Here is a 20,574-nt window from a genome sequence, read left to right on the forward strand (position 1 = left end):
TGTAAAAAGCACCTGTGTTCCACCTTATTCCTAGCTATTGCATTATATGCAGTGTACTTCCAGGTGAGTGCTTCAATTCTTATTAGCTCTCTTACAGACAGAGCCATGCCCCTACGACTTTTGACAAAATCAAACCTGACTGCCAACCTGTTTGATTTTGTCGGGGCGTGAAGTGGATTAGCTGGAGTGGGTACATCAGACTACAGTGCAACCAGAAAGCCACAAATCACTTATTTTCTGCTCTGTAATATATCTGACAAATAAAAAGTCATTTTTTAGTAATATAGTATATTTTTATACTACATACTATGACCAAAAAGAACACTTTGCCTAGTTCATCAGGAGAGGCAAAGAAGTGCAACACACAGCTCCTCACCAGAAAATAGTTTTGATAATGTGACCTCTGCTGCTTTTCCTGTCTTCACATAAAACTGAAGTATTGTCAAAATTTTTAACTTTTTAATTATAACTGCAAATAAAGAGATGGAGTGCCAGAACTTCCAAGCCCTCACAATAAGCAAAACCTTAAAGAGACATTTAATAATATTTTGTAACACCGATTTTGGCTTTGTTCATAAGGACAACTCATCTTGACAGGCGTTTCTCTTTTGGGACATCACAGGTATCACTGGAAACTACATGCTGGGAATACCAGAATCTAATTCTGAAGAGGACACAAATGAAATCTATAGAGCTTTGGCTGTCTGAAGGAAACACTCACTTTTAAGAAGAGTCACTACCAAACTTAGTGTGCTAGGGTAAATCAAAGTTTCTCTGGCTTCTCGTATAAATACCACATTTGAGTTTGAAATAATGCACACGCCATTTTACATATTATGTTCTGCTGTCTTGCACAAGGAATTTTAACATTTAAAAATAATCAAACAAAATTACTTTTGGTACGTATGAGACGCTTCTGAACAGATCATTGTTTCTCTTCTGCGTCCACAATCACACTGCAGCTCTACCTGAAAATGAAAATTAAATGCTCATATTATTAAGTTCAATAATGGATTTGAAACAACTGAATAACTTAACTTGATGAATAAAAATAGTACTGCAAATCACTGCATTTACTCGTTTATTGCAGGATTTTGATTGTATGTGCTGAACCAAGTGACAGTTATGTTATTAGTACTACAAGAATCCGTTTCATGTGTGAAGTTTAATGAACGCAAGAACTTCCAACTGCAGCTTAAAAAAAGATTTCATTATGATGCACCAGGTATTCTATATCTAGAAGGGCACTGACAGAGCAGTCCTAGACTACAGTTTTATTAAAACAAATTCTTATAAATTAGGTGTAGGAGAATAGCTTCAAGTAAATAATTCAATTCTCAGACTGAGATAAGCAAGCTAAGCACCTTAAGCTAAATAATGTTTTTGTAAACTACAGTCCAGCACATCGTGATGCTGCTAGTAACACTGTTGTCAAGTTTTGATGTTAAATTTACTCTAAGTTTGGAGTTAGTGGATAGTTTTCAATGAACTTCTCTGCTTAATTTTTTTTTTTCGGTGGTCAATGTTGGTTGACAATTACCACATTTTCTACAGTGCACAAATAAAACATCTTATATGATCTAAAAGACCATTCAAAAGGTACTTTCAGTTCTGTACAGCTGTAATATGTAAAACGATTCAGATGTGCCTTCTAATATCACTGTTGGTTCCAGGAGAAGCTAGTCACACTGCATTCAGGAAAGAAACTGAGAAAACAATGTTTGAACTACAACAGCAACAACATTTATTTATATAGCACATTTTCATACAAACAGTAGCTCAAAGTGCAACTACAGACCCCAGATTGTGATTTCTTCATATCTATGTACTGCTTTGTGCCTTGATCCACTATGGGGTGCTGTAAAATGGCCACTAGACCACTTCCAACGTTCTTTCTAGTTAATGGCTCAACCTATCCACCGTTTAAGAGTGCATTATGCTAAGAATATCTTGATATGTTTTACAGCAACATTTTACTGACACTGGCACGAAACAAGCCTGAAATAGATTATGAGGGGGTACTGTTAAAAAATGAAAGGTGTTTTGTAGAAATTACCACCCGAGAGTACTTATTCAAATCTAGAATATGACTTAAAAGTGATGCTGTCATAGAACTGAATAAAGATAATACACATATTTATAATGGTGAAATTCACCTCTTTGATAGACTGACATATTGTAAAACCAAATCTACCTAAATACGAGGTCAACTAAAATGCACTAAATCTCATAATATACAAGAATGTAGTAAAGAAATTGCTTCCACACTACCACCAATCCTCAGCATGTTACTGGCCTGCAAACTAGGATTTCTGTTAGTGGACAGTGCAGAGTATAAATCCTGCAACAGAACTATTTCAACTAGCTCTCCTTCACCCAGGGAAGAATCAACTGTACTCCCAGGTCATTCTGCAATGTTGAGATAGATCCTCATCCTACTACCAATGGTGACAAGCTTTATGCAGAAACCTTAAAACTGACCTGGAGCCTAAAACCAAAGGTAAGGACTAGGTTATAAATTGACGTAAAATTAAGCTTTGTTTAAGAGCTCAGGTAATATTTTACCAACAAAATATAATAAAACATTTACAAATTGTGGCTGCTGCATACACTTGAACAATTTTATAGGTAAGCCAGACGTACTTGAACTCCTCTACCTGAAGCATCGACTTTCCCTTAACAGGCTAATAGCTTAAGTAAAGAAACATGACTGGCTTTAGATACATTTTAAAGTGCTGATTTCTAGTTTTGACTGCACTACAGTTCATTATAAACTACTTAAATACTTCCTCAAAGAACTCCATCCAGCTCTGAACAATGTCCTCAATATCTCCAGCTGAAGTCAACATTTTTTCTAATGCCCTCACTCTTGCTGATGACAGCACATGTCATTATTATTTGTTTCTTCTTTCCCTTTCTTCCTTGCTTGGACGAGAGATTAGCAGAACCTCTTTGAAGCAATCCAGAAAGTCTCTCTCTTTAGTGTCACCGAACTTGTGTTATAAATGCACTTTCAGTTGAGCCTACTTTTTCTTATATTAGTGCAAATGGTTCCCAAACTCACTCACCTACTGAAACCCAACAATACTTACTAAAGATATTACTCATCCCATCCCTAAACTCTCCAGCTTGATTTTCATTGATTAATTGTTCAGTATTTATCATACATGTACGCTGTAAAGATGTGTCTGAATACAGTCTATCTACATTTTCATTCATTACTTGCTAAACTAAAATGACTGTAATCTAGCCTGACACACTTGGATACAATGAAAGGAACAAACCTGGATCAGATGCTATTACATATGAGGGCACAATAAAGCACAAACCTTTAAATCTGATTTAAGTAAAGCCTTCATGTATTTGGAATGTGGAAGGAAACTATATAATAAAAAACATATTGTAGATAGAAGGTCAATATGACAGTAATTGTTGCTAAAGTTATAAATAAGCAGCACTAACAACTGTGCTGTGTGCTGCCTCATAGCCCTGCACAGTCAAGAGTTAATTCATTTACAGTATTTTGATAATCAAGTCGCAAAAATACATTCAAGAAGTCATTTACTATTTGAATGAGTAATTCAAGCTAAAAATTCATTGCTCAGCTACTTATTTCAAATAAAATTTAGTCAGAATTATTTTAATTGGACAATTATTTTAATTTGTTGGTATATAGTACAGTGTTGGTGTAGTTTAGAGGAAACAAGCAAAGCTATCTGTTCTTGTCACTTTGCATAAAGCTTTAAGTGGCTTTAAGAGATACAGAAAGCAAAAACACTTAAAGACTGCAAGACCCAAAAGCTGATTTGAGGACACTCTTGCTTATCTGACGGCCTTAATAATGATGTAGTTGATCATACCACCTCTTGGAATGAAAAATATAACAAGCCACACTATCTTTGGCATAAATGATAACGAGCTACAGATATGGGAGATATCAATGTCAAAACACCAAATGACAAAAAAAGATGATGAACTAACCAATAGGAATACTGAGGTTTTATCAGGCTATTAATGTAAACAACATCCATTTATTTTCTAAACCCTAATCCAGAGCAGGGTTTCAGATGTAGTCTAAACATTCAGAATTGAAGTACCTTACAGATTTTAATGGTTTATTTTTTTCCTGGAGGCAAAAGACAATGCATATTCGATTAGAACTGTCACAAAAACATACCTTTGCAGAGCATGTGGTCTTAGGACAGGGAGTTTGAGGATGACATGGAGATGCACAGGGATGGCCACATTCTTGACGAATAATACAACAAGGTTGCCTACAAGATTCCTCTGACATACACTCCCCTTTATGACAGATTCTTTTACATGCATGCATGCCGCATGGCAATTTTTTATTACAAGTAAGTCCACAGGAGATATCTGACAGATGACAAGGAATATTACTTCTTTGCTGAAAATAAAAATGCAAAACATTCAATATATTACAATTTTTGTTTTGGAGCTTTTTTAAAAACAGCATTCAAGCTTAACATATAAGGTTAAATTTATTTTCTTCTACACTTGCCTCATGATTTCCCATGCACCACTTTTGTGTCAAATAAGTACAGGGGGGACACTTTTCCTCACTGTGACAGTTATGAAATACTGGAGAAAAAAAAACAAGGAGACAAACTATATTTTATACAATAATTTGCAAAATCACCCAGCTTTAAAAAATGCAAATGTTTCTGCATTGGAGGCATTTTTAAAAGTCAACACTTTATGCAAAGAATACTTTTAAAATGAGATGTCTGACTTTACCAAATATTACACTTTGTCAAAGTAAATGCTAAGAAAATGAGGAATATGTTAATATGGCTTTATAAAGCATAAATACAGTAGATCCGCTTACTCAGCTAGTACAAGAATTAGATGAGTAAGCTACATCCTTTTAAGAATTTGGGAATTCAGATTGACATCTAATTCTGAACTTTAACTGGTTATAATTACATATTTATAACAAAGATAATTTTATAAACAGAACTACATCAACTGCTCTAAAAATGATCTATGTTCCTATTTGGTGAAGTGTTTTGTCCTTTGGTTGGATCTGTGTTTTTGAAAACATGCTACTACTGGAATCGACAAAACACATAAATTGCAGTGTGGTGTCCTGTCTGTCCAGTTCCCCAACATGAACCCTAATTAACTGTTTTAGGTGGGCTTAAGAGATGGGTGGATAAACATGCAATTTGTTATAATTAATAGATACTGCCAAGTCTGATTTACATAAACTTTTGTAAATACATAGTTTCTCATTTGGATGACGCAGTGGATAGTACTGCCACCACAAACCTAGCATTCCGTGTTTGAATTCTGTGCCTTATTATTATTTTTGTGCAGTTTGTATATTTTTCCCCCCCGTGTATGAATGATCTTCTTTCCTCATTCCCAAGGCCAAGGCTGACTGATGATTCCAAGCTGATACTATGTGAATGGAAATGAGAGCTGTGTGCATGAGTGGGCCTTTGTAAAGGGTTAGAAATAAGAGAAAGAAAAAGTAAATACAGGGAAAACATGAAAATTCCTATTTTACATTTATCCCAAACAAAATATATTCTTGCCTTTGCTGTTCTGCATTTATTACTTTCTTTTATTGTGCTTTCAAAAATATAAAAGCCTATTAACTCATTTCAAGAAGGTTGAGGAAGTCTATCCTTGTTAAGAAACCAGTTCACTGCAGGGTAAGCATATCTGCACACTCCAACATGCAAGGTAAATTCAGAATCTCCAATCAACCTCATATGCACATCTTTAAATTATAAAACGTTACGGTAAAATGTAATTTAGTAAAACATAACATTTCTGAATTACTTGTATTAAAGGACACTTGGGTCTTTTTTAAGACAGGAAGAAACTTTCATGTTGTTAGTAGAGAGCCTGTCTTCAGAATGAAGTCAAAACCTTGAGGAGGTTATCTTAAAAAATTATGGGCCTAACACATTCACAGAAGCACCTGTATGGTGTGTGCTGGTAATCACCTAAATATAATTGATAATCAGGCTAAATATATCAAATAATGAGTAACTAATTTGTCTTTGTAATTTATGCTTCAAATGATCCAAAATGTATTATGGCTTTGCTTTACTTAAAATATAGATTAAGCTGGCATTTATACACTAATATAAAAGAATTTACCTTGTACAAGTAAAATGATATCTAGGCAAATCATTTTTATATAGCATAATGTCTACATGACTCTATTCTGAATAGAATCAATTCACTTGGAGAATATTTCACATATTCTAACTCTCAGTATAATGCATTTATGCCTAAATTTAATTTAAATGCACTGTTGTCAATGATGATTTCAGGAACATGCAAAGTGAAATGATTCAACTTATTTAACAAACATCTAGAGAAAAAAATGACAAAATACAGAATTAAACACACAATTCTGATTTATTCTCATTTACAATTTCTGTTTGTTTACATGATAAAGGTATGCCTTTATCATGTAAACAAACAGAAATCAGTAAATGTCTAGGATAACTAATAGCAAGTTAAATATATTTTTATCCAATTTTTTGTCTACATTTTTGAGAAACACTTGTTATGTTAAATAAAAAGTACCCTTAATTTTCTCACCAGGATGATCACAATCATGTTTTCTTGTACATGGGTTTTTGCACTCTGGAGGTCTTGTTCCACAGGCAACTGGGGGATATATCACAGTTTCACCACAATAACATGTGAGTTCATCAAAACCTAGAAAAAGTACAAGATCACCACATTTGTATTTATGTACAATAAGTCAACAGAAGAAAAACACCAGGTAAATCATCTAAATATTACCAAAAAAATAATTACAATACGTTTCATTATGATGTTAGCTGTAGGTATGCTTTATAGAAAAGCAAAATAGAGTGGGCATAATAAACTAGAAACATATATATTACTATATGGTGGCAGAGATGTTTTAAAGTACAGTATCTTATTGTGATTGATGCAAGAATTACTATCAGAATGTCATTTAGGCAGTCACCTTATACAATATGTCTTGAACAGCAAAAAAAAAAAAAAGATTTTTAAAACAAACAAAGCAGCAGACTAGGTAATGACAGGCTAAAGATATCTGTGAAAATAGTAGTCTGCTGACGTGTGGAGGAGCTGGATACTGCTTCCAGAAATGCAGGTGTAGGAGAATTCACCAACTTAAAAATCTGCCCTCATCTCAGCCAGAGAATAAATAATTTAGGTCTAGTTTTCTTTAATAAATTCACCATGATAAAATGACTTATTTGATCATACTCTTAAGATGACCTTTGCTGTTTACAGTATGTTATGTTAGGTTTTTGGATTGAATTGAGCCAATTGTGTGTAGAGGTAGAGCTATCTCGGTGTAAAGAAAAACTACCTAATGTATGTGGGAAATTTCCCCTTGATGAACTCGTTTTAAAATAACAGTCTCTATTCACTGTACTACTTCCCTTGATAATTTTAAACACGCCAATCATGTCACCTCTTAAAACTTCTTTTGCTTAAACTGAAAAGGCTTAGCTCTTTTAATCTTTCTTCATAATTCATCCCCTTTAATCCTGAATCAGCCTAGTCGCTCTTCTCTGGACCTTTTCTAGTGCTGCTTTGTCCTTTTTGCAGCCTGGAGACCAGAACTGCACACACTACTCCAGTTGAGGCCTCGCCAGTGAATTACAAAGCGTGTGCATAATCTCCTTGGCCTTGTACTCCACACATCATGCTATATTACCTAACATTCTGTTTGCCTTCTTAATTGCTTCTGAACACTGTCAGGATGTTGACAGCAAAGACTCTACTACGACTCCTAAATCCTTCTCAATTTTCAGACCTCCCATTATATATTCAAACCTAACATTTTTACTTTATATGTGTAATACTTTACATTTACTGACATTAAATTTCATCTGCCAAAAATCTGCCCAAGCGTGTATGCTGTTGAAGTCCTTCTGAAATGATTTAATGGATTCCAAATTATCTGCCAATCCACCTATCTTGGTATCACCTGCAAACGTATCCAGCTTGTTACTTATATTCCTATCTAAATCATTTATATATACTGCTCAAAAGAATTAAAGGAACACTTTTTAATCAGAGTATAGCATAAAGTCAATGAAACTTATGGGATATTAATCTGGTCAGTTAAGTAGCAGAGGGGGTTGTTAATCAGTTTCAGCTGCTGTGGTGTTAATGAAATTAACAACAGATACACTAGAGGGGCAACAATGAGATGACCCCCAAAACAGGAATGGTTTAACAGGTGGAGGCCACTGACATTTTTCCCTCCTCATCTTTTCTGACTGTTTCTTCACTAGTTTTGCATTTGGCTACAGTCAGTGTCACTACTGGTAGCATGAGGCGATACCTGGACCCTACAGAGGTTGCACAGGTAGTCCAACTTCTCCAGGATGGCACATCAATACGTGTCATTGCCAGAAGGTTTGCTGTGTCTCCCTGCACAGTCTCAAGGGCATGGAGGAGATTCTAGGAGACAAGCAGTTACTCTAGGAGAGCTGGAGAGGGCCATAGAAGGTCCATAACCCATCAGCAGGACCAGTATCTGCTCCTTTGGGCAAGGAGGAACAGGATGAGCACTGCCAGAGCCCTATAAAATGACCTCCAGCAGGCCACTGGTGTGAATGTCTCTGACCAAACAACCAGAAAGACTTCATGAGAGTGACCCAAGGGCCCCATGTCCTCTAATGGGCCCTGAGCTCACTGCCCAGCAGCATGCAGCTCGATTGGCATTCGCCATAGAATACCAGAATTGGCAGATGCACCACTGGTGCCCTGTGCTTTTTACAGATGAGAGCAGGTTCACCCTGAGCACGTGACAGAAGTGAAAGGGTCTGGAGAAGCCATGGAGAACATTATGCTGCCTGTAACATCATTCAGCATGAGCAGTTTGGTGGTGGGTTAATGATGGTCTGGGGAGGCATATCCATGGAGGGTCACACAGACCACTACAGGCTTGACAAAGGCACCTTGGCTGCCATTAGGTATCAGGATGAAATCCTTGGACCCATTGTCAGACCCTATGCTGGTACAGTGGCTCCTGGTTCACGACAATTCCTGGCCTCATGTGGTGAGAGTATGCAGGCAGATCCCCCACAACGCCATCTGTCATCTCATTAGAAGCATGCACCGATGTTGTCAGGCATGTATATAAGAACACAGGGGCCATACAAAGTGCTGCGTACAATTTTGAGTTGTTGCAATTAAATTTTGGCAAAATGGACTAGCCTGCCACATAATTTTTTCACTCTGATTTTTGGGGCGTCTTTGAATTCAGGGCTCTGTAGGTTGTAGCCCCAGCACTAACCTCTGTGGTCTTAAAATCAGCCAATTCTGATTTATAATGCACCTTTTCCATGCTCAAAACTAAAAAAGGGCCTGTTACTCTCAGTTAAACATCCAAACGTATGTATTAAAAATAATGAATTAATTGATGCCTGGCAATTCATGGTTATAACATTATTGCGCAGTTTATTAAAATTCAATTATATTTAAATATAAAATACAGGCAGAAGACAGCAATAAAATGAGTTATGCCCATAGATCTATTTTTGATTGACAACTTGCATTAATCGTAAAGGGTACCAGTCATTTCCTCTGCTAAATTATAATATTGTGAATAGCCATGAGTATAGAAACTCAAACTGAAATACAGCGTAAAAATAAAATATCTGTAAACTTATAGTATGTATTTGATAAAAGAACTTCACTTAAAAATATAAGCTTTGATAACATTATGTCTATTTTTCTTAGTCATAGCTCTTGAAGGACTAGAAGGACATATAAACTACACTTGTGGCATTCATTAAAAAACCCAAAGTCCAAATTTAAATAACATTGAACACCATAAGAGGAAAAATTAGGAGTCATTGTGGCACTTATGTTTTTTAAATAAACAGTATGGTGCTTTCCAACAGGAACTCACATTGGTAATATTTAACTCCTGAACAGAACAGTTCTGTTGGACAAATGGCTAAAGGTATTAAACAAAGTAAACTAATGACAAGAAAAAAATATTCTTGCAGTATTAAACAATTTAAGGACATTATGTGACACAATGATGTAGGAAAAACACTTACTAGTCTGCCAGCACTTCTGACAGTTTCCACGATGGCAAAGCTCTTCACATCTGTGCAGTCCACAGTTTAGTTTGTATCCGCAGATCAAAGAACACTTGTGCTCCTTATCCTATTACATAATAAAAAAGACCTGCTGTAATTAAAATGGAAAAATATTTGTAGCTCTTTTCGAACTACAAGAGAAAATCCACATGACTTTCTTGCTTTTAACAACAAAATCAATACATGCAACAAAAAAACAAAAATCTGCACACACTACTAGCACTACATAAAATCAGAAATCATAAAAAAATTATCATTATGGTATGAGTTATTGGAGTTGTGTGTATTACATTTTAGGGAAACTGTCCCTCCTGATACATTAATAGAGAAACCAGGCATTAATGCTGAAAGGTAAATGAAACTGGATGGATCACACTGCAATAAAAGGACAGCTTGGGGTCCTGGTCACTCTGAACACCCCAGTTTACACCAAAGAAATACACTTGAATTGCATTTAAGTTTGATTCTTTTTAAATAAATATTAAAAATTTACTCATGCACCATGTGCAACCACAGGCCTCTAAAACCCTGAAATGGATTAGCAGGTTAAAAAAAGGATATTTACAGTTGAATTCAGAAGTTTACATACACTTAGGGTGAATTCTTTAAAACTCACATTATAACCCCTCCAAAAATTTTATACAAACGAACTATAATTTGGGGATTTAAGACATCATTATTGACTATATCACAATTCCAGTTGGTCACAAGTTTGCATACACTTTGTTAAGTGTGCCTTTGAACAGCTTGGAAAATTTCAGAAAACAGTGTCAATCCTTTTGTTAATTAGACAATTAGCTTCGGATAGCCAATTAGTCTAACTGGAGTCAACATGTGGATGCATGTTATGGCCTACCATCAAGTTAACTGCCTCTTTGCTTGACATAATGGGGAAAATCAAAGGAATTGAGCCAAGACCTCAGAAGAAAAATTGTGGACCACCACAAATCTGGTTCATCCTGAGAACAATTTCCAAACGCCTGAAGGTTCCATGTTCATCTACACAAACAGTAATACGCAAGTGCAAACACCATGGGATCACACTTCTGGCATACTGCTCAGAAAGGAGATGCATTCTGTCTCCTAGAGAAAAACAAACTTTGGCAGGAAAAGTGCAAATCAATCCCAGAACGACAGCAAAGGACCATGTGAAGATGCTGGAGGAAACAGGTAGGCAAGTATCTATATCCACAGCAAAATACGTGCTATATTGACATAATATTAAAGGCTGCTCAGCAAGGAAGAAGCCACTGCTCCAAAGCTGCCTTAAAAAGCCAGACTGCAGTTTGCAATGGCACATGGACAACAATCTTACTTTCTGGAGAAATCTCCTCTGGTCTGATGAATCCATGATCAAACCATTTGTCCACAATGACCATCGTTATGTTTGGAGAAAAAAGGGTGAGGCTTGCAATCCAAAGAACACCATCCCAAACGTTAAGCGTAAGTGAGGGAGGCATCATGTTGTTGGGGTGCTTTGATGCATGAGGGACTGGTGCACTTCACAGAATAGTAGGCATCATCACATAACATTATGTAGATATACCGCAGCAACAACTTAAGAGCTCAGCAAGAAAGTTAAAGCTCCATCACAAATGGGTCTTTCAAATGGACAATGACCCGAAGAATACCTCCAAAGTTGTGCCAAAATGGCTTAAGAACAACAAGGTCAAGGTATCTGAGTTGCCATCACAAAGACCTAACTTCAGTTTGACTGAAAATTTGTGGGCATAATTGAAAAAGTGTGTGCAAGCAAGGAGGCCCACAGACCTCTACCAACTACACCAGGAAGGAATAGGCCAACATTCCAGCAACTTATTGTAAGAAGTTTGAGGAAGGCTACCCAAAATGTTTGGCTCAAATTAAACTATTTAAATGCAATGCCACCAAATGTTAACAAAGCGTATGTAAACTTGTGACCCACTGGAATTATGATATAGTCAATAAAAACTGAAATCTGTCTGTGAACATTGTTGGAAAAAATTACTTTTGCTCTTCACAAAGTAGATGTCTTAAATAATATGCCAAATTTATAGTTTGTTAGTATAAAATCTGTGGAGGGGTTATAAAGAGAATTTTAAAGAATTCACTCTAAGTGTATGTAAACTTCTGACTTCAAGTACGTTTTAGATTATCATTAAAGTTGGTTCCTAGTAACACTATAAATGGCTTAACCTAATGAATAAGCAGATGTTAGCATATGCCATTCCATGTATAATAAACAATTACGTAACTTTTCTATTATCCTAATGTTGACAATTAACAGAGATCTGGATGAAATTGGTACTTTGAAGCAGAGGTGGAAGTGCTAACCGCTGCACAGTGGCAACTTTACCAATTACCACATAAAAAAATTACAATGCATTGAGCCAAGAACTAGGGTATTTATGCAAAAAAAAAGTTTCTAAATATGAGGAATACTGAGAAATTGCCTCATATTTATATCTGGTAGAACTGACTACTGAAATGCATGATCTACTGGCTGTTCTAAATGTAGCTTTCAGATTACTGAAATGTTACTGTAAGAGTCACTATTAGAACTGGAAAATATGACCACATATCTTCCATTCTTAAGTAAAAATGCAGGCTTCTAAATAAGTTTAGGTCCAACGAAAACAAAAGCTGCTTGAATAAAAGACTCCCCCATTTGGTCTTAGATTTTAAATCAAGGGCGAAGACTCACTCATCTAGTGTAGCACATCCTGATTACAACTGGTGCTTAGTTGCTCTTTTTTCCATCAGTTCGTGACATGTAAAATACAGAAGTATCACAGTAATTATAAGCTATTATTGCTCATCCTCTATTCTGTTTTCTTCCCTCTGTATAATGTGGAGGCTCTTGATATATCTGCTATACTTGCCAAGCTATTTTCTTCACCATGACAAAGGCATCAAAATCATTTGCCTTTGAATCTTAAGATGAAATTACATTTTTTTTTATTGGACAGCACAAACTAAGTTTGTGTAATTCGGTACAATTACATGTCTGTCCATGCTTTTATCATATCCCGCATCATTTATTGCAACTCCCTACTGGCAGGTGCCGCTTCTAATCGTTGAATGAAAACTCTGCTAGCAGAGTCCTAACACAAACCACCAACAGCAAGCACCCATCCTGCTTCACCTCCACTGGCTCCCTGTGTCTTTAAAAGCTTTAAAATGTCCTCATACCAGACTATATCAATGACCTTCTCCATCCCTGTGCTCCTATTTGCCAACTAAGGTCCTCTGATTCTGGCAATCTTGTTGTTCACTACACTAACCTGCACTGTGTGGATGACAGGGCCTTCAGCTATATAGCACCCAGACCCTGGAACAACCTCCCTAAATTAATTTGATCAGCTGACTCAATTCATACTTTTAAAAAACAACTTAAAACTCATCTGTTTTGGAAGGCTTTAACTTAACATGACATTGTGACTCCCCGTTTCAGTTTTCCACTCTGTCCAGATGTTCAGTATAATTTGTGTGTGTGTGTTATATCACAAATGATGTTATTTGCTAGGCTTTTCTTTTAGTATTGAATTTAGTATTTTTGTCTGATTTAATGTCTTTAATTCTATTTATTGTTTTGTATAACCTGTATGTACTCATTTTAGTATTCTATTCAGGAAACATTTGTATCCAATGTTACATACTGTGACATTAAAAAAGAAATTGCTGTTTCTTTCTGAGACTCTGTGAAGCACCTTTAGCATGGGGAAGATGCTATATAAATTAAATATATTATTATTCTTATTACTACTACCACTACAACAACAATGCCCAGGTGGTGGCGTACAGCTAACTGGCATACAGTAGTAGGTCTCCTAAATTTTGACTATTCTGACTTTGTCTTGGATTTTTAGTTATAACCAACAGAAGAATCACCAAGGTTTATTTTTTCCAGGGATTCTGATGACTAGTTTTTGTTCTCTTCTCCTGCATTGTCACCTAGAAATATCTCAATGTTAATATTTCAGAACAAATCCATTTATTAACCGTTAATCTATCTCAAATTGCTACCTTTACTACTTGTCTAACCTAACTTGCAGTTTAGTGTGTGTACACAAGGTCAGTGTAAAAAAAATTACATTTGTATTTTATCTGTATATGTATTTACAGCACTCTCAGCCTGTATTCAGTGAAGATATTATATAAAAATAAACTTAACCACATTTGCAACTAAGATTACACAATTATATAATTTAATGTGGCAACATTAAAAATCTAAATGCCTTTTAACAATTTGCATTTCTGTGAGAAGTACAACTGTGTTTTGCAAAGACATGTAACAAAAATGCTCCTTGTGACGCTTACCACACAGCAGAGCTCATTACACTTATGGCGTCCACAGGACTTTTTTTTGTTGCATCTCCTGTCACATGAAAATGTCAGGTCAACTAATAATGATAAAAGAGAACAAAAAAAGGAAGTCAGGTTATTTAATTTAGAGTAAAAAAGAATTTATATAGATCAAGCCAAGCTGCTACTGGGAGAAAAAGAGACTGTGTTTCTTTTGATTTTGAAACAGTAATCTGAATGTAAATATATTTAGCACAAAAACTTATAATTAAAAGCAATTTAGAATTAGTTCTTACACTTACAAAAGATCAAGTAGTGTTTAAATTGGCATACCTTCATTTTGTATTGAAGCACATGGAATATCCTAAAATGAAACAAAAAGAAACAGAAATTTTGATTTAAACTCTAAAAATGAATATATTCATACCTAATTAGTGATTGGTTGCTTACTTTAGTTTTGAATCCACATTTGCATTTGATGGTTGACATTTGGGAGCAAGGCCCACATTCATTTTCATGACAGAGACTCTCACATGTATGAATGGAATCTAAGACAGACAGAATAAGAAGGAATCGGCAGTTAAACAATTATTTGGGGAACAAAAAGCAAAATATCTTAAATAACTTTTGGTCCATTTATTCTTTAAATATTATTATTTAAACATTAATATGCACTGAAAAATAAATGAATACAAAAAAGCTATTGCAATAGATCCTAAGAAAAATATGTTTATTAGCTTTTAAGACAAAATACCACTAGTTAACATTATTCTAAATATATAAATATGTTTTATGTTTCAATATGGGGCCAAAGTTATAAAATCCACTAATTCTGCTTGCTTTTTGACAAACCTTTTGTTTTTATAATAAGTTATTTACTTTTTGCAACCCCAGATTTCCCATTCACTCCATGTATGAATGGTTCTTCCTGGTACATCCCCAAACATGTGCACATGACATAAACAAGTGGTTCTTAATTGGCTCCCATGTGAGCGAAAGTATTCTGTGCACATGAATAGACCCTGTGATGGATGATCTTCTGGTTCTAGCAAGCCTTTTAATTATTTTTTAATGATACGGAGATAGGCTTCTTTCCCCTGTAACCGTGAATTGCACTAAACAATTGTGAGAATGTTAGGTCACTCTAGTAAAAAATAGCTGTTTTGGTTTTTAAGTCTGGACATATTACTGACACCATACTTCTCTTTATTCTAAAACTGACTGAATCCAGGAGCTATAATTTGAAAAAATGGTTAAGCAGTTCCTTAAGATCAAGAATATAAAACACATTATAGATTAAAATTAAGATAAGTAAGCATTCATTTTTAAAACTGATAATGAAACAGCATTTATGAAAATCACTAACCATCTGTTCCACAAAGTAGTGGTTTGCCACATGTCTTTCCACATGATGGTATGGGGTCTGTACAGCTTTTTCTTTCAGGATAACCAAGTTCAAGGAGTTTGGAGAGGGGTGTTTGTCCACATGGGCAGCAGATCACTAGCTCAGGAACACGAGAACAAGGAGGACATGGCTGAGGATGGCATACTTGCACACAAATATGATTCCTGCAGCCAAGCTGTCTAAGGAAAGAAAAAAAAATGAAACTAAAATAAAACAAATAATATTCTGGTTTTAAACCTGTGTAAACATAATGTATATTTATGCAATTCCTCTTCTAAGATTGGGAACTTGGCACAGGAGAAATCTTCAGAACTGGGTTTTCTCTAAAGGGAAAGGTTAAATAAAGAAAAATCCATTAACTACTTTACCAGTTACCAAAGGACTTTATTTCTCTTTCTCCCTTGGAAAGTCTAGGCTGAGGTACTCGATCAGATTCTCTGTTTAATAAGGAATGATGAAGATTACATTCTGCCTCTGGAACTGTAGACCTGTTTTTCATCTTTCCATAGATATTTGAGGGATCAGGGGTGTTTGCTAGTTTTGACTACATGTGTTTGGCAGATTTGGAAACAGATTATAACTTGGAAACCCATGCATATTTGTTTAAAAAAAAAAAAAAAAGAGATTTAAGACTAGGTGGATCTAGCATTACTCTTGCATGACTTTAGTTCCCTGTATTTGTGAAGTAAGACTACAGTTTGCATACTTGACTTTAAGTTGACTCTGTTTAATGTAATCACTCAACTCCACGAACAGCACATTTTGTCTCCTCTCCTGCTCATGGTTTTCTTCAACAAAATATCAAGGTACAGTACAGGATTGTAGAGTATCTATTTGGGAACCATAGGATTGCATCTCTACTCTTTGTGGATGATGTCCCATGGGAATGATTAGAGTGTGATCTTTAGCATGTGCTGGAATGGGTCATATGCAAGTGTGATGTGGCTGGGATCATTATCTTCCCCCAGAAAAGAAAGATTTATTCTCTTCAGGTATGAGGTAAGCAGCTGCCCAAGGTGGATATGTTCAAGTACTTCAGGGCATTATTACTCACAAGTGTGGTATAAGATGATCTTGATACTAACCACTATATTTATGCAGCAACAATTTTACAGACTTACGAACTAGGATTGTCCTCAGGTGAAACTTTGACATTACCAGTCAATCTAGTTTACTATCCTTACTTATAGTCTTGTGCACTGGTTAGTAATCATAAAAATGAGATCATATGAACACAAGGAGGTTTCTGAGTACAAATGCAGGCCTTAATTCTCTGTAACACTGTGGGGAAGTCAGTTGCACAGAATGTCTCCTGAATAGGACAACTTATTCTTCCTACTGAATAACTCAATTTCAGGTGATTTGTGCTTGTAGTTAAAGTGTCCCCTAGGTACTTTGCACAGGAGATATACAAGTCTTGATCACTGGTAGAAGACCCAAAGGATTGCACCTCTTAGGTGGCATCAGAATGTCAAGAAACTCCCCAGGAAGTGTTGGAGGAAACTGCTGAGGATTGAGTGTGGATTAATTAGCCCAATTCAGCATGTTACTTTGATGAGGGTTACAGTGGTAGGCAGAATAAAAATGATGAAGATTAAGCGAGAACATAAACTGCATGACAGTAAAACTACAGAACTGTGACCCATACAGATTCACTGGGCAATTGTACTTGACTATTTTTAAATTATATGTTTAAGAAAAGGTCAAAATATTAAAGCTGAAAATGACTAAAGACATATGGAAGATTCAGACATTATTCATACTCCTTCACTTTCTGAACACTTTATCGAGTGGAAGATTAATTTTAACTGGATATATTTTCCATTTTTGCCCATTAATCTACACTCAATAACATATAATTACAAAGTGAAAGAATGTTTTGAGAAAGATTTGCAAATTTATTAAATATATTAAAAGTGAAATCTCCCATTGTGTAAGTATGCAGACTATTAATTCAGTACTTTGTAGAAGCTACTATGGTAGATATTACAGCTTTGGGTCTTGTTGGTTACATCTCTACAAACTTTGCACACCTGGGACAGTTTATCCTATTCTTCTTGGCTGATCTTCTCAAACTCTGTTAGATTGGAAGGGAAGTGTCTACAGACAGTCATCTTCAGGTCTCTGCACAGATATCTTATGGGGTTTTAAACTGGGTTTTTGAAGTGTCACTCAAGGACAGTCAGAGATTTGTCCTGAAGTCATTCCATTATTGTCTTGGTTGTATACTTTGGGTCTTTGCCATGTTCAAAAGTGAAATGTCGCACCAGTCCGAGATTGCATGAATTCTGGAGGAAGCTTTCTACAACGGTCAGTCTGTACTTGGCTATATCCATCCTTCCCTTAGTTCTGATCATTTTCCCAGTCCATGCCACTGAGAAACACCCACGGCATGACACTGCTTTACTGTGGGTATGATAATAGGCAGTTGTTCAGCAGAGCCTGGTCTTTGCCAGACACAGTGCTTGAAGCTGGGTAAAAATGGCAAATTTATCAATTTAAAATTAAGTCTACAACCCGATAAAGTATGCAGAAAGTAAATACTTTACAAATACATAGAATACTTTACAATATGCTGTAAAATTCCGTACACAGATATACAGTGGTGTGAAAAACTATTTGCCCCCTTCCTGATTTCTTATTCTTTTGCATGTTTGTCACACAAAATGTTTCTGATCATCAAACACATTTAACCATTAGTCAAATATAACACAAGTAAACACAAAATGCAGTTTTTAAATGATGGTTTTTATTATTTAGGGAGAAAAAAAAATCCAAACCTACATGGCCCTGTGTGAAAAAGTAATTTACCACTGAACCTAATAACTGGTTGGGCCACCCTTAGCAGCAATAACTGCAATCAAGCGTATGCGATAACTTGCAATGAGTCTTTTACAGCGCTCTGGAGGAATTTTGGCCCACTCATCTTTGCAGAATTGTTGTAATTCAGCTTTATTTGAGGGTTTTCTAGCATGAACCGCCTTTTTAAGGTCATGCCATAGCATCTCAATTGGATTCAGGTCAGGACTTTGACTAGGCCACTCCAAAGTCTTCATTTTGTTTTTCTTCAGCCATTCAGAGGTGGATTTGCTGGTGTGTTTTGGGTCATTGTCCTGTTGCAGCACCCAAGATCGCTTCAGCTTGAGTGGACAAACAGATGGCCGGACATTCTCCTTCAGGATTTTTTGGTAGACAGTAGAATTCATGGTTCCATCTATCACAGCAAGCCTTCCAGGTCCTGAAGCAGCAAAACAACCCCAGACCATCACACTACCACCACCATATTTTACTGTTGGTATGATGTTCTTTTCTGAAATGCTGTGTTCCTTTTATGCCAGATGTAACGGGACATTTGCCTTCCAAAAAGTTCAACTTTTGTCTCATCAGTCCACAAGGTATTTTCCCAAAAGTCTTGGCAATCATTGAGATGTTTCTTAGCAAAATTGAGATGAGCCCTAATGTTCTTTTTGCTTAACAGTGGTTTGCTTCTTGGAAATCTACCATGCAGGCCGTTTTTGCCCAGTCTCTTTCTTATGGTGGAGTCGTGAACACTGACCTTAATTGAGGCAAGTGAGGCCTGCAGTTCTTTAGACGTTGTCCTGGGGTCTTTTGTGACCTCTCGGATGAGTCGTCTCTGCGCTCTTGGGGTAATTTTGGTCGGCCGGCCACTCCTGGGAAGGTTCACCACTGTTCCATGTTTTTGCCATTTGTAGATAATGGCTCTCATTGTGGTTCGCTGGAGTCCCAAAGCTTTAGAAATGGCTTTATAACCTTTACCAGACTGATAGATCTCAATTACTTCTGTTCTCATTTGTTCCTGAATTTCTTTGGATCTTGGCATGATGTCTAGCTTTTGAGGTGCTTTTGGTCTACTTCTCTGTGTCAGGCAGCTCCTATTTAAGTGATTTCTTGATTGAAACAGGTGTGGCAGTAATCAGGCCTGGGGGTGGCTACGGAAATTGAACTCAGGTGTGATACACCACAGTTAGGTTATTTTTTAACAAGGGGCAATTACTTTTCACACAGGGCCATGTAGGTTTGGATTTTTTCTCCCTAAATAATAAAAACCATCATTTAAAAACTGCATTTTGTGTTTACTTGTGTTATATTTGACTAATGGTTAAATGTGTTTGATGATCAGAAACATTTTGTGTGACAAACATGCAAAAGAATAAGAAATCAGGAAGGGGGCAAATAGTTTTTCACACCACTGTAATCATCTAGTAAAAAAGAAAAATGCAATCATTGATGAAAGTAAATCAATCATTATTATTGTTTTATGGGATACTAGCTGAAATACCCGGTGTTGCCCAGGAGGAAAATAGTGTTTTTTTTAATTGTTTGAGAAAAAAACCTTTAAAAATAAAAATAAATTAACAAACAATTAAGACTCACTAATGTGCTTGTCTTATGGTCTTGTATGTATGTTATCATCCAGTTGATGCTCGGAACCGGCCAACTTTATTTACTTTGAAAATTAACTGGGGCACGGTGGTGCTCAAATATAAAGAATGCTGGCAGTCACCTCCAGTTTGCCCTCTGGTGGTCGTTCCGAGTGTCACCTGGATGATAACATACATACAAGATTGCAAGATCACCCCTCACCCAGAAGGAGGTGGTTAGGATTAACAGAGATTGTTTCACCCCTAAGGGTGACGGTGCACAGTACAGTATTTTTAGTCGACCAATGAGAAACATGTGTACAAGTGTCATGAAAATCACTCCAGCTGTTCAGAAGTGATGCTGGAACATACATACATACATAGATGCATACAT

General features: G+C 36.1%; 1 protein-coding gene across 1 annotated transcript in view; it reads right to left on the reverse strand.

Annotated features, from left to right (window-relative positions):
* Positions 1-20,574, reverse strand: part of nfx1 (nuclear transcription factor, X-box binding 1) — a 67,192-nt gene that overhangs the window by 14,629 nt on the left and 31,989 nt on the right. Inside the window, exons 9-17 of the mRNA XM_039754875.1 lie at positions 15,760-15,977; positions 14,844-14,941; positions 14,727-14,757; positions 14,409-14,491; positions 10,068-10,176; positions 6,586-6,705; positions 4,523-4,602; positions 4,178-4,408; positions 895-968 (exon numbers count right to left, since the gene is read on the reverse strand). Of these exons, the coding sequence (XP_039610809.1) occupies positions 895-968; positions 4,178-4,408; positions 4,523-4,602; positions 6,586-6,705; positions 10,068-10,176; positions 14,409-14,491; positions 14,727-14,757; positions 14,844-14,941; positions 15,760-15,977 (1,044 nt within the window). The remainder of the gene's footprint in view (positions 1-894; positions 969-4,177; positions 4,409-4,522; positions 4,603-6,585; positions 6,706-10,067; positions 10,177-14,408; positions 14,492-14,726; positions 14,758-14,843; positions 14,942-15,759; positions 15,978-20,574) is intronic.

The sequence above is a fragment of the Polypterus senegalus genome, chromosome 5 (assembly GCF_016835505.1).
Source record: "Polypterus senegalus isolate Bchr_013 chromosome 5, ASM1683550v1, whole genome shotgun sequence".
In the NCBI taxonomy this organism is placed as follows: Eukaryota; Metazoa; Chordata; class Cladistia; order Polypteriformes; family Polypteridae; genus Polypterus; species Polypterus senegalus.